Genomic DNA, 15480 nt, shown 5'->3' with positions numbered 1-15480 from the left:
CTATACCACCTGTCACACCCTATGCCACCCCATCCCACCCTATACCACCTGTCACATGCTATACCACCCCATCCCACCCTATACCACCTGTCACACCCTATACCACCTGTCACACCCTATACCACCTGTCACATGCTATACCACCCCATCCCACCCTAACCACCTGTCACATGCTATACCACCCCATCCCACCCTATACCACCTGTCACACCCTATACCACCTGTCACATGCTATACCACCCCATCCCACCCTATACCACCTGTCACATGCTACACCACCCCATCCCACCCTATACCACCTGTCACACCCTATGCCACCCCATCCTACCCTATACCACCTGTCACATGCTATACCACCCCATCCCACCCTATACCACCTGTCACATGCTACACCACCCCATCACACCCCGTCCCATCCTATACCAACCTAACCACCTCGTCTCACCCTATACCACCCAGTTCCACCCTATATCACCCAATCCCACGCTATACCAATCCGTCACACCCTATACCACCAAGTTCCACCCTATACCACCCGGCACGCATCCTACACCACCTGCCCAATGTCCAACACACATTTTTCGCAAAAATAAATTTGCTGCAGGGTTTCCATCAACCTAACAGTAAAACTGGTGGTCAGCAAGGAAATGGTACTAGTCCTTCCTGACTTTTACTAGTCCCAGACAAGCAGACATAATTTAAAACGCTGGACCCTACACCCATGCCCACTCGTGTCCACTAACCTCACACAATCCATGCATCATGCACGAATACGAGCACGAAGGATATACTTACATTATCGCCCACACAAGCTGAACATTGAAGTTGTTGTTCACATACTTCCTCCCCAGATCCCACATGCAAGTCATGTTCTCCCAGTTATACACCGAGCAGTTGATGGCACTCACTGGGTGGGCTCGGTCTGCAAAAAACAAAGTCATAATGAGTCCACGTAACACATTTCGTCTGTGTTAGTGACATGTTTGATGTTGAACAGTATTTAAGTACATCAGCTTAATGTCTGAAAGCTTCAGTGAAACCCAGTAGCATGCATACAAGGTGCCGCCAAACAAAATTGATTCAAGGAGCAAATCTGGGTGCCATTGTACAAAACAACCCTAGTGCTACAACTGTCGTAAGTCTATGTTAAGTATGGGAGTTACGATCATCTTAGCACTAAGATCAGCTTGAACAACAACACCATGGATTTAAAACCTACAAACTTACAACATATTATAACTGGATTGCTACTTTGAACAGTATTTCAGTTATCTGAACCTGCAATTAGCAGATTCTGGCATGCCTAAGGGACATGACTCTTCACAGAGAATTGCAAGATCGGTGGGTCCACATGCCCCTATAGCTGGGGTGAGTATGATTTTATGCACCTTTAGTAATATTCTGGCTATATCACAGCAGGAGACACCAGAAAATGGGCTTCATGCATTGTACCAATGTTGGGAATCTAACAGGGGTCTTCCATGTGACGAGCGAACACTTTAACTACTTGGCTGCCCCACTGCCCAAGAGGTGTAGATTGTGACCTGCTTATAGATGCTACTTACAGTCCACAGTGACGTACTGACTGCCCAGCACCATGCTGGTTCCGTCGGCGGTGTTGTTGAGGTGGCAGACGTACGTCCCCTGCTGCCCCCCGGATGTCACGTGATACTGCAGCCGGATGCTGCGCGTGCTGAGTATCTGGATGTGGCGCAGCGGCAGGGCTCGCTCCCCATCACGGAACTGCTTTGTGAAGTACATGAACCCCGACACATTGCCGTTGATCTGGTGGTCCGTCACGTTGCAGGTCAGGTTCAGCACGTCGCCGATGTAGCCATACGGGTTCTTCGGTCGCACAACTGGGAACAACAATCACGTATGTAAACTTTACAAAATATTAGTGCCCTAAATATAAGTGTTTACTGCAGCAGAGTGAGAAAAAACGTGTGAAGAATTGATGAAAATAATGATTCAGTTAATGTTATAATTTCCTTGCTTGGCTACATAACAAAAGGAAGGAAAATTAACATTGTTGCAACAGTCAATGGACATCCTCTCATTTAATGGTATCTTGAGTAACACTGAGTCCGACTGTCCCATGTTTGATTGCTGGCCATGCATGACTGCCCGGTCAGTCAAGGGTCAAGGTCATTCACAGACAGTTGTAACGGAACTTGAACTTTGCTGACTGCAGCCTAAAGCATTTACTTACTCTATTTTTTAGGTGAGGTGAAATGGGGTGAAATAATAATAATAATAATAATATCGCTATATCGTTGGGTCATAGGTTTTCGGACGGCCACGTTTATCATGATTACCCACGTTATAACGGGGAGTGTAGCATCACACAGACATTGTAAATGATGGCTTGTTTTTAAGAGAAAGTTGTGTTTTATAAGCGAATGAGATGTTTTACAGTTATCCATGTGATTAGAGAAAAAACTATGAATGTTTCTAAGGCGCCCGAAAACCCAGGGGATACTAGATGACTTACAACACTGGTTCTTGCGGTTCTCACTCATCCCCAGACTGCTTACAAAAATATATATACACCAATCAAGAAGACTGGACAATGTCTAGTTGAGGCGGTGGAAAGTAGAGAGGTCACAGGTAGGTTGTCAGTCTGGACTTGAAGATGTTTAACATTGTATTATAATTTCACACATAGTGACAAACATGTGTGTCCGTTTGTACTGGTCTCCACTTATGTTGGTTTTATAGTGCTAGCCCACTGAGGTGCCCTGCTGCAGTTGAACATGGACACCCCACAGAGACAGTATACTGACTCCAAGCCAGCACATCCTAATGTTGAATCCCCATTAATGTCAAATGCATGCTAATTCTTTCCAACCCTTATAGACATGATTGTTATTTCATGGATAACGTGAGGAATGCGCGAGGGTGCATACTTACTTCCTCTGCTGTCGAAGAGGAAAGCGGTGCTGGTGGCGAGGTGGAGGCCGAGGGAGAGGAAGAACACCACCAACGTCGCTGGCTGTCTCAACATGGTCGACGACGACATCGCAGCAGCATCTTGAACGTCACATCACGCACTCTACACGACACCTGCAATACAAGTCAACAATTTGAATATGTTGCTATTATGCTAAATTCAGATTGTGTATGAAACATCAATCAACAATATTAGCCTTCAACTTCCAATCGTCCAACTTATACGAAAAGGAAATGTTTGCATTACTGGCAGGCTGAAATCAACAATGACAAGGATGAGTAATAATGACTCACTTAGTTGTATGTATTACGAGTATTATTGTGGGAAAATAACACAACATCTGCAGCAGGAACAGAACAAAGATGGTGTAATCGTGACGACGTATGGTGACATCAAGGCACAACTCATCAAACACACCTAGACCTAGCCTTGCTTCTGCTGTCTGCTGTCAGACTTGTACTGTAAGTATGGAATGCAAGGGAACTTATTTGCTCAAAAACATCTCCAGGTTGACACATTATTTAACCACTGAACAAGAATGAAGCCAGTTCTTATATCAGTATCCTACTGATTCCAGTAGACAAGTCAGCTCACCTCTGTACTACTTTGTCTTATGGAAGTGTTTGAAGTGTCTCTAAAATACCTCAAACTTCCCTGACAACCTGAACCAGACTTTTTAACATTTCAATAAATTTAAGCAGCCGTAATCTTTTAATACCACATGGGTGGGTATAATCGCATGACTTTATGGCAAGACCAACTTTGTCCAAAGCAGTAAAAATATTCTTGTCCCCTTGATGGGAGGTAGAATCATGAGCCTGTTATGGACAAATTGCAGGGTTTGGCAAGAATACATATAGGCACATCTAAAACTTGATGTCTATTTCAAATGTGCCTAAATGCATTCAAGTTTGTGCAAAACAATTGTCATCCTCATAATCATCTACAAGCGTAACCGTACACAATGCTTAACACACACACTGTCATGGTGATATAAGAACTTGAATTATTTTAGTCCCAGATCCATGGGAACACAGATTAGAAAACAGATCAACTGATATCAAAGGATAATTTGTGTTAAAGTTCACTCTGGGTTAAGTATCGTCTGATGAAACAACATCCTAAATCATGGATTGCTTTAAAAAAAATCATTATGAACATTTGTTTATTCCCCTTGTGGACTCCAGGTTAGAAAAGTAAGAGCAGCCTACGATTATATGAGGCGACTTGGTGTTCACTCAACACATGTATTCATTGCGAACTGAGTTACAGGTACACGCTGACCTAGACATTTTCCCAACTCAACATCATCTGAATTTCAAAAGCCCTACAAGTTTCACACAAATATACCTCTCAATGTTACAATCAGCCACAGGAGATTCTATTCACTCCGTCTCTCAGCAGATATTCCCGCCCTCTCTAGTGTGTGACTCGTCACACAACATGAGCGTCGAGATGAAATAATTTGCTCATTCAATCCTATCAATGCTATAAATGCTGCATCCTTAGCAAGATGCAACCCTGGACTGCAGTGTGTACAAGATAACAGGTCAAGTGTGACATCCTTTATTACAGCACTGCCTGAAGCAATATGTTCCATGTAGGGTCAAATAAACCCTTATTGTCAACAAAACTTGCCAGACTGGTTTTAGTCTCTATTGGAGATCACACTTTCAATTATTGTACATAATCTCATTCAGCAAATCAATAAGCTTCACTGCACACTGTTTCGTGTAGGTTTATAACGAGAGGCTGTACCAACACCACATTTTTGCCATGATGGTGTATGTCTCAATTGTAAATACATTTCTGGATGGCTGAAGTGTCGAGAATGAGAAATTGAAATAGCGGCAGAATTTAACATGTGATGATGACTTTCATAGAAAATAACAATAATGGTGAAATCTTTTTGTCTACCCATGAATATTATTCATGTCCCTGTCAATAATGTATACGTAATATTAACTATGCTAAAAGTAATATGTATAGCAAATCATAACTGATAAGTGTTCTGTTGCCAATACATATGATTAAAGTTGCCCTGGGGTTGAATGGTATCAGAATATCTATTTAACAATTTGGGTGATACCAAAACTAGTCTACTTGCCCTTACTTGGGTCTAAGTGTCATTTTAGTAGAGTTTTCTTTTATTATTAGTTTAGTGAACTAGACCAAACAGAAGGTTAATAGACTTAATCTTCGGAGAAGTGACCAATTCAGGACGCAGTTTGGGCTCTGAATGTCCTGCGCGACATGGAAGTAGAAGGGGATACAGAGTGGACAAGTGAGTGAGTTTGGTTTAACGCCACTTTTAGCAATATTCCAGCAATATCATAACGGGGACACCAGAAATGGGCTGCACACATTGTACCAATATGGGGAATTGAACCCGGGTCTTCGACGTGACAAACACTTTAACCACAAGGCTACTCCAAATAGAGAGTGTATGGTACTGTGCTAAAACATCACTACATTATGGGGGCCATAGACACGCTACACACAATGTACTCAGAACAAGTTTAAATGTACCGAGAATAGCTCCCATAATAAATACAACCTGGAAATATGTCAATATCAGTCTGTGTCAAACATCATTGTCGGTAGCATTATAGACTTACATTGGTAGGGGATCTTACTATAACAACATAATTTTACCTTGAAATGTATACACAAACCAGTCTGCACTATCAGTGAGTGAGTTTGGTTTTATGCCTCTTTTAGCAATATTGCAGAAATATCACGACGGGGGACAGCAGAACATGAGCTTCACAAAGTGTACCCATGTGGGGAATTGAACCCGGTCTTCGACATGACGAGCGAATGCTGTAACCACGAGGCTACCCCACCTTCCCTGAACACTATGATCAGTTCTCTTAGTTGATTACTTGATGATCAAATGTATCAGTAATTATTTCTGGTTGAAACTACAAGAATACTCCAACAACTACACACAAGGTGACAGATACCCATACAGGGCCCCAGTGCTGTGTTTAACCCCAAACCAACTGTCTCCCTCAGACGAGTACACCTGCATACACCTGCATACACCTGCATACCCATGTGTACACAGAAGACCAGCACCATGTCCTGGGATCCCCTCTAATGACATAAATAATTAATCCAATCAGTTGCCATGGCAACATGAACCCGGCGTGGAAACCGTTGAATATTTCAACAACACAGAATTCAAAAACAGTGACATTAAGTGAGAGAAATGTCCACCCACCAACCAGCCTCACACGCCAGTGAACAAGAGAATACCAACCTGTCTCAAACCCAACATTCTTGCTACTTACTTTTCAGCCATTGCACGTACAGGTGGGGTAAATTTCACAGAAACCTCCGTTGCTATATAAGGTCACACTGTGACCTAAATAGATTCAGTCAAGCACTCGCTAGGTCAACACGGCTGTCAAAACTAATCACTGCCAGCCCCCATCTCACTGTTCAACACAGCCGGACAATACGCATGTTCCTGCGATAATACATATCACATTCCCATCCTTAGTTTCAGCGTAAAAGCCCACAGCTACGCACTAGTCCTATAGTGAACAAGGCTTTTTCATGGAAATCCACTCAAGAGTATGTACATTTACCAAGAAAAGGAATCCTATGTACACGCTAGTCACTTATCAGAAAAGTGTTTAACTGTCACCACATATTGATCTGAATCAGTCCAAACACCCTGTAAATTGTTATCACATACGGCTATCAATTAACGCACATAAAACAAAAATAAAAATACTTTTTTACGTGTTATATAAAAATTGATAAATAGATTTATGCACTAAGATAAAGAAAATTGGGAAAACATTTTTACCCAATAATACAAAATCATTCTATTCAAAACTTCATATAAAAAACTGGCAGATTTTCAGTTAAATAAATTGTTTAATATAAACTGCAAATAGATTTATTATATATACACATCTAGCTTGGCATGTACAATTCATTCATCTAACCTTCATTGATGTATTTATTATAATATGTTCTACGTGTAATGGAGCAGTATTAATAAAAACGCTTCGCTTGTTTATCCAATCCATTTTTACACTTTTGTGAAAATAAATTTGTTTAAACCAAATCATCTAACATTCACCAGCAAATATCACACCTAAAATAGTATTCATTTACAATATATGGGCTTAAAATGAACATAAGGCTGGTACACAAGTATTGAAAGTAAGGAACGACTAGTGACATTTTCTACATGTGGACTGCCACTTTTACCCTTCAGTAGACATTAACACTACAGGCGATCATTTATGGAGATGAGAGAAAATAAAACATAATTTTTAACCCTGAATACCACTCCAAGTAGCTAACATTCTTACCACTTAATCTGTTTAAAGAGTGTAACTCCCTCCAACTTGAACACACAGTAAATCCCTCACAGTTAATCCCTCACAGCACAATATCAACCAGCTCTGTTGAACCACTTGTGTATCTGGTCAAGGTAACCCCTTCACTGGTGAGGTAAACTCGTTACAGGTGAATAATACTCCAGTGAAGAGTGGACCCAAGCAAACAATAGAGGCTGACCTTGTCTGGCACCCGTCCCTCAAATAACACCAGTTCACTCGTTAATTTGTTATCTAAACAAATAATGATGGACCACAGCTCAAAGAGAAAGCATTGTTTTCTTGCTGCCACGTTTGTCTATAGACTGGCACTGAGCTAATTAGCCACGCTCTGTCATTCTGTGTTGTGATTAGTGTCAATGCCAGGTATTTTGGTAAACTTCTATCTGTCACGGTAGGCGTCCATTGTTCTCTTTGATCATTACTTCCCTACATGATTAGTACGAAGCAGTGCCGTGTAGTGAAGTATCTGACCTTCCAACTGACCCAACAGAAATCTCATACTACTTGAGAACTGTAAAAATCAAAGAAATACAATAAAACGCTACATTTAAAAAAAATTTTTTTAAATTTTCTCCATCTCACTGAAAAATAATGACACTGTTAATAATGACACAGTGTTCGAAGTAAAGATTAACAATGTTTCATGAGGTAAGTAAAGTTTAAACAATGAAAGCCTCCACCATAATATTTGAACTGAAAGCTTTGAATATCAATAATGAAACTACTAAACAACAGATATACTGATGGATATGAAGAGAGCACTGACTTCATTTCAGACACAGTAAAATGATATGCTATCACAGGTTCCCTGCAGCCTTGTCTACCTAATACGCGTTGGAAACAATGCACACAAACACATCTCAACAATTGATACTGATGTGTTGAGTTTGTATGCGTGCTATTTCAAATGTACTGACACCAAGGCCTATTTCCCTATATTTTTCCTTGTTCCCTTATTCGTTTCCATCAGGGATGGGAATTTTCCGGCCATCTGCCAAATTCATTAGGTCAACATGCCATAACAATAGACACATAATAAACCATATACCGGTAGTCCTCTACATCCTGGCCAACTTTCTCATTCCTCCATAGATCAGTGGACTGGTTCAACAATACTTATGCTGATGTCATGACAATGCTAATGATTGGTAATTAAGGTCTACCAATGAAATGATGCTGAAGCTATTACCATGTATACAACAATACAACACTGTTTTCCCTCTAGTCAACCATCTGTATGATAAGGACCCAATAAAGACCCTCATAATTCTTGATATATCATGTAGACTTTCATAACAAACGGTATACCTATGATGCTGTAATGTAACACGGAGAGCTGTGAATGCTTGCTGCCTCTAGCTGCATGACAGTGATGAAGCACTCAATCGAAATACTTCCATAAACTTTTTATCAACCCCATTTAACTGCATTTATGTGTAAAATTAAGTAACACGTCCGCATTCCCAAAACTCTTTCACTGAAGAATACATACAGTATTCGACGTAATAAACGCCCAGGGCGCTCTCAAAAATAGAAATAGGGAGCTCTCATTAGAATATTATTTGGGTGGAAAAAAACAGAGTTGAAAGGTAAATTTCGTGGTTTATGCTGGCGGCCTGAACTGTTTATATACGACAGACATATTTTTCCTGAATTTAATTGCCCATAATTAAGGGTGTATATAACACATGCGTGTGTATTATACACGAATAAATAAGTCTTGTGTACATTGATCAATCGGAAGGGGTGCTAATTGGGATTGTTCACTTGCCAATATATTAGCAAATATCGCCGTGGGCGCTTATTAGTGTGGGACGCTTATTACGTCGAATACGGTATAACAAGAAAACATTTGTCAATATGAAAACACAATCCGAAAGATGCATTGAACACTGGGATGAACCAGTTAGAACTATGGTGCCATGTTTCCCCAGAATGATATAGTCTTGTAATTCCCCAAGCCCCCTTTTCATAATAACTTCCAATGTGGTGAGTAAGGGTAAGATTTCATTTCCACTCCCACCTTTGTGAGATTCTTGTTTTCATCAGCAACTGAAAGATGGAGCCAATATATTATCTCTGATTCCACACACAAGACTCTACTCTCTGTAATCAACTGGGGATATTTTAGTATCCAGTTGGGATAATAACTTAATTAAAGTGTCTCAGTCCACTCTGAGGTTCATGTATCGGGGCATCGAGTCGACCTAACCTGTTTGGTCGGGTAGAGAGGCGTCCGACCTTGGATCAGAAGACCTGTGGTTTGAATCCAAAGGGGGCTCGGTTATTGTTTGGCAAGTCTTGTAAGTCTTGAAATGCAGACTGAACAAATCATTGCTCAGGCCCCCTGAGTGAGTGAGTGAGTGAGTGAGTGAGTGAGTGAGTGAGTGAGTGAGTGAGTGAGTGAGTGAGTGAGTGAGTGAGTGAGTGAGTGAGTGAGTGAGTGAGTGAGTGAGTGAGTGAGTGAAATGGGTTTGACTATGCTTGGAACAGTATTTCAGTTATATCATGGCAAGTCAACTTGAGGTGGGTGGTAAGCCTGAATTGATGCACGTCTCGGACGTTTACCACTTAGGTGAAATTCACAAGCACATGTATGGTGCTGACAAACCTAAAAAACATAATGAGCAACGCATGATCACAGGTCTCTCGCATGTCCAAGGAACATCTAGATCTGCCCAGCAAATTGCAATACCTTAAACCACTGGGCCACCTGTGGCTGACCTTCAAAGACACTCATTACCCAGTGTGGAACAAAACTATCACGTGGAAACAAAAGGTGAATAACTGTTGTTAAAACACAGATCCATCAGAAGCAATATAACACAAGGAACATCCCATCATAAGACTGACGCAATGCAAGTACAGCCAGTAACCTGTCTCAATGAGAGACACACTTGTCATGCTGTCAATGCAGAAGAGGTCTCATTGTGGGGGATCAAGAAAACTGAAATTGGACACATACCGTAATCGACGTAATAAGCGCCCAGGGTGCTCTCAAAATTAGAAATAGGGGGCTCTTATTAGAATATTATTTTTGTGAAAAAACAGAGTTGAAAGATAAATTTCGTGGTTTATGCTGACGGCCTGAACTGTTTATATACGACAGATATATTTTCCAAGAATTTAATTGCCAATAATTAAGGGTGCATATCACACACGAGTGCATATTATACGCGAATAAATAAGTCTTGTGTACATTGATCAATCAGAAGGGGTGCTAATTGGGATTGTTCACTAGCCAATATATTAGTAAATATCGCCGTGGGCGCTTATTAGAGCGGGGTGCTTATTACGTCGAATATGGTATTATCAATGCGTGCACCAAATTTGAAAATATTTCCTTATCAGAGTAAACAAAACCCTGAGAGGCACATATCATCTAACTGTCAGTGCACCAACACCAGGCAATCCTGGCAGGTAATATATAGTCTATAAACCATAAATGCCTCAAGCTGCAAGAAACACCTAGTCAACAAATCAAGGCGAAAAAAGTCAATTACAGAGAGTGTTATCTAGGATGTCAGGCACTTTGTAAAAGCAGATGTGGTTGAGTGCTTGAGGATTTATATCCCAGCATATTAGCTTTAATGTGGTAGGGAGTGACATGCAGCTATGTGAAGCGACATAACAGCGACGCAGGCTGTAGAGTCTTCCACTTTGGTGAAACTACAGGGACAAGTACAGTGTTGCACCAGCAAGATTGGTTGGTTGGTTTGCTGTCTAATGCCGCACTCAGCAATATTCCAGCTACATGACGACAGTCTGTAAATAATCAAGTCTGGACCAGAAAATCCAGCGATAAATATCATGAGCATCAATCCACGCAATTGAGATCGATGACATGCATCAACCAAGTCGGCGAGTCTAACCACCCGATCCCATTAGTCGCCTTTTACGATAAGCATAGTCACCTTTCATGGCAAACATAGTCACCTTTTAAGGCAAGCATGGGTTGCTGAAGACCTATTCTACCCCGGAATCTTCAGGGGTCTGCACCAGCAAGGGATCTGAACCCACAAAAAGTGGATCCTGGCATGACTAAGGGAAATAACTCAGCTGAGCAAATTGTGTGTTCAAGAAAACTTGGAAACCCTGCCCCCAAATTTGCCGAAAATATTTTTGTGTAATATAAGGAGTATGTAGAGAGCAGGTGACATATCTAAGACATGAAATCAGATTACAGTTTATCAAGAAGTTATTAAGCTACATACCAATCAGTTCCTGCAACATCACACAACATCCCAACCAGAAGCACACTGCCAGTAACCCAGTTTCCAGCATTCCACAGATATCCCTGACCCAGGTGACACTCAGTCTCAGCTTTTGTATCAGGTGACACAGTCACTGAACCCGAACATGACACCAACAATGGATCTTCCTGTTGCAGCAGTGACAGAAATCAACACCTCAAAGAAAACCCAGCTTTACACCAACACACTTCCTGCCCAGTCAACCTGATTTGTGATGCATTGTATTGGTTCATTACTGTTTGAGGGTGCACATGATGATGATGTTAGACTAGATGCTGAGATGGGCCAGTTCAGTTCCAACTGACAGACACGAAACAGGATGCAGTACAGTTGGTTGGTTGGTTGGTTTGTTGTTTTGTTGTTTTGTTGTTTAACACCGCACTCAGCAATATTCCAGCTATACGACAGCGGTTTGTAAATAATTGAGTCTGGACCAGACAATCCAGTGATTGATATCATGAGCATCGATCCACGCAATTGGGATGGATGACATGCATCAACCAAGTCAGCGAGCCTGACCACCCGATCCCGTTAGTCGCCTTTTACGACAAGCATAGTCGCCTTTTACGGCAAGCATGGGTTGCTGAAGACCTATTCTTCCCCGGAATCTTCACGGGTCGGATGCAGTACAGAGCCCCGTTCCACAAAGTGATCTTAGAGCTAAGGTGTTGTGACTCCCATACTTTAACATGTATAGGCTTATGATTGTCGTAGTGCTCAGATCACTTTGTGGAACCGGGCCCTGTACTGCATGCAGTTTAGTATCTGTCAGTCGGCACTGAACTAGCCGTCTCATCATCTAGTCTGACATCATCATCTACATGATGATGAATCTAAGCTACTGGCAGGTCCAGAAGTGGGTGCAGTGGGACACACACACCTTATTCAGACACAATACATGTCAGCCTGTCATAGGTTTGTGTTCACTTTATAACCTGGGTAAAGTGGAAAGCCCCCTTTGTCAAAATTCTGTATCTGCCTCCATAATCGCTCTTAACTCTTCTCATAACAGTGTCAATCTGCAGTATCTGCTAACCTCTTACCGGTACTTATTGGGAGTAGTAAGAAAGCACCTTTATTTATTTATTTATTTATTTATTTATTTATTTATTTATTTATTTATTTATTTATTTATTTATTTATTTATTTATTTATTTATGGACTATAAGCAATGTTGACAGATGACAGATGGATTACAGAAAACGAGCAATGTCTTTCTTTTCAGATAAGTCAAACTTCAATTTGACAAAAACTATTTACTTTAACCTATTGAAGTGTAATATCCTGTGTCATCAAGGTGCCTATTAGTCTCGGTCTAGCCGTGATAACCAGTTAATACTTTTAACTTGGTAATAATCTGTCATTACATCACCCAAGGATGCATCACACAATAACAAATAGAGCTCCACACCCCAACACACATCAGTACCTAACATTGCACCAACATACATAACAGGCCCTCAACACAAGCCTGCTAATGTGGCCACCATTAAGGAAAGCAGGAGTCATGGGTACGTGACTAACTACTAGTAGGATCAGCTAACCCCCTACTTACTGACAGTACTAAGAAAGTAATTTGATGCATTCCCATGAAAAATATTGCTTGCTTGCGCAATTGCTTGCTTACTAATCATTGATTGATTGATTAATTGCTTATCTATCTATCTATCTATCTATCTATCTATCTATCTATCTATCTATCTATCTATCTGTCTCATGGGTCAATTTTGGCAGGATCCACTCATTCAATTGCGTTCTACCACATATTACTACTACCTACCTGTCCCAGTTAACTACCTTCCTGTTCCAGCCTCATGGGGGACACGGGTGGCCCAGTCGTCTAAGGCGCCGCGATTCGCTGTGCAGAGTTGCGTCCCTTGGGCACGCCAGAAACCTATGATTGTGGGTTCGAATCCCGGTTCGCCCCGATTATGTTTCTAGGTTTGTCAGCACCATACCCGTGCTCGTGGGTTTCACCGAAGTGGTAAACGTCTGAGAACTGCATCACTTCGGGCTTTCCTCCCACATTAAGCTGACACGCCGCGATATGACTGGAAGACCGTTAAAAGCGGCGTTAAACCCAACTCACTCACTCACTCCAGCCTCATGGCTACATGAGTAAATATAATTGCCATACACAATTAATACAATTCAGGAAGTTACAATGGCAGGAAGTTATTGTTGAAATCAGGGATTAGCTGTCAGATGACCAGGACCTTAATCTTACAAAAGTAAAAACAGAAGACAATACTTTGCGATCTCTTGAATATGTTTCACAAACCCTTATTACTAGTTTTTGATGAAAATACAAGTTACCTTTTAATCACATAGATTCTCACTGATGAGGTTAGCTAATTGACAAGCAACCAATGTTGATTCACACACCATCTTGACAAACTGGCAGAGAAAGTCAGAAACATGGGCTCAATATTCAAAGAGTTTACCAAACAGAAGGTTTTCTGTAAATAACTACATCAAGTCATACAAATTATTTTCTGTGACAGGTTTTTGAAGTAGTATCAAGATATTGAAACTGTATCAAATAACTTGTTGTTTTCTGAACATCTAACTTTTACTTTTGACAACATTTTCTTGGGTTACATAAAGTTTTGCTTTGGTTTGTTGTTTTATGCCGCACTCAGCAATGCTCCAGCTATTTGACGACAGTCTGTAAATAATCAAGTCTGGACCAGATCATCCAATGATTTACATCATGCACATCGATCAACGCAATTGGGATCGATGACATGCATCAACCAAGTCAGCGAGCCTGACTACCCGATCCCGTTAGTCGCCTTTACTGTTTGTATTGATACCTCCACAGCATGATAGTGAAACCTGTTTAGTTTTATTTGTTGATTCATGCCACACTCTGCAAGATTTCTGCTATATGACAGTGGTCTGTAAATAATTGTGTCTGGACTAGACAATCCAGCGACCGACATTATGAAAAAAAATCCACACCTTCAGTTTACGATAACATGCTATTAGTCATAGTCTAGTCGTCATAACAGGTTAATACTTTTAACTTGGTGATTATCTGTCATTACATCACACAAGGATGCATCACACAATAACAAATATAACTCCACACCCCAACACACATCAGTACCTGACATTGCACCAACATACACAACAGGCCCTCAACACAAGCCTGTCCACAAGCCTGACCACAAGCCTGACCAGCGAGTACATTTGGTTGCCTCTTACAGCCAGCATAGGCAGCACAGGCTGCATGGGAAAGTCATGGTCAAAGCCATGCTCAAAGTTATACAGCAAGTCCTTCTCTGACTCGCTTCAAGAAGCATCCACTACTGTCGTAACCATCGTGCCCTGTGATCACACTTTTGTCCGACACAACTCTTTTCTTCAAGTATTCCAATAGGTTCACTGGCCTTATGGCAAGATAAATGAGCAACAGTGGTCTTAGCTTCCAAAATCAACACATCCTCAAATAAACTCACCGCCAAAAGATACACAAACAGAAACATAAAGAGAGAAGTATGTACGTTAAGAAGTGATGTTTCCAATGTGTACCAATTACTGACAAAACTAACAATCAGTCAAGTGTTAACACAGTGTCTATATTCTTACACAATATGCTGAACGATTTCTAAACTTATCACGCTAATCCTGCACGAGACAAATGTTGCATCTTGAGTCATGGATCTGTGACGTCACATGTGATGCATTCATGAACGTCGGTTCACGTCGTCATGTGCATCAAACCAATCTAATATCTCTTGAATATGAGTAATTCTTCACTTACTAACTAATATATTGTATTCACATTTCCTTTAGCGATGAGTATACATAAAACCCCTGCCATACCAAGGTCCCCCAAATACAACTGCTCCCACTCACCCAGCCTCTGTATCCAACTGTGACACTGTCATCTGTAATGGTGTAA

General features: G+C 41.1%; 1 protein-coding gene across 10 annotated transcripts in view; it reads right to left on the bottom strand.

The window, feature by feature from the left end:
- The window catches only part of LOC124114804, a 112592-nt gene that overhangs the window by 18038 nt on the left and 79074 nt on the right, over positions 1–15480 (bottom strand). For 5 of the 10 annotated variants that reach the window (XM_046475567.2, XM_046475566.2, XM_046475576.2 and 2 more), the window contains 3 exons: positions 2914–3066; positions 1566–1859; positions 796–922 (listed from right to left, as the gene is read on the bottom strand). In XM_046475567.2, coding sequence (XP_046331523.2) covers positions 796–922; positions 1566–1859; positions 2914–3022 — 530 coding nt within the window. In that variant the 5' untranslated portion in view covers positions 3023–3066. The other 5 variants (XM_046475571.2, XM_046475573.2, XM_046475572.2 and 2 more) reach the window with 5 other exon arrangements.

This window comes from Haliotis rufescens, unplaced genomic scaffold (assembly GCF_023055435.1).
Source record: "Haliotis rufescens isolate VD_foot unplaced genomic scaffold, xgHalRufe1.0.p SCAF_2, whole genome shotgun sequence".
In the NCBI taxonomy this organism is placed as follows: Eukaryota; Metazoa; Mollusca; class Gastropoda; order Lepetellida; family Haliotidae; genus Haliotis; species Haliotis rufescens.
This window is presented reverse-complemented; position numbering and strand designations above follow the sequence as displayed.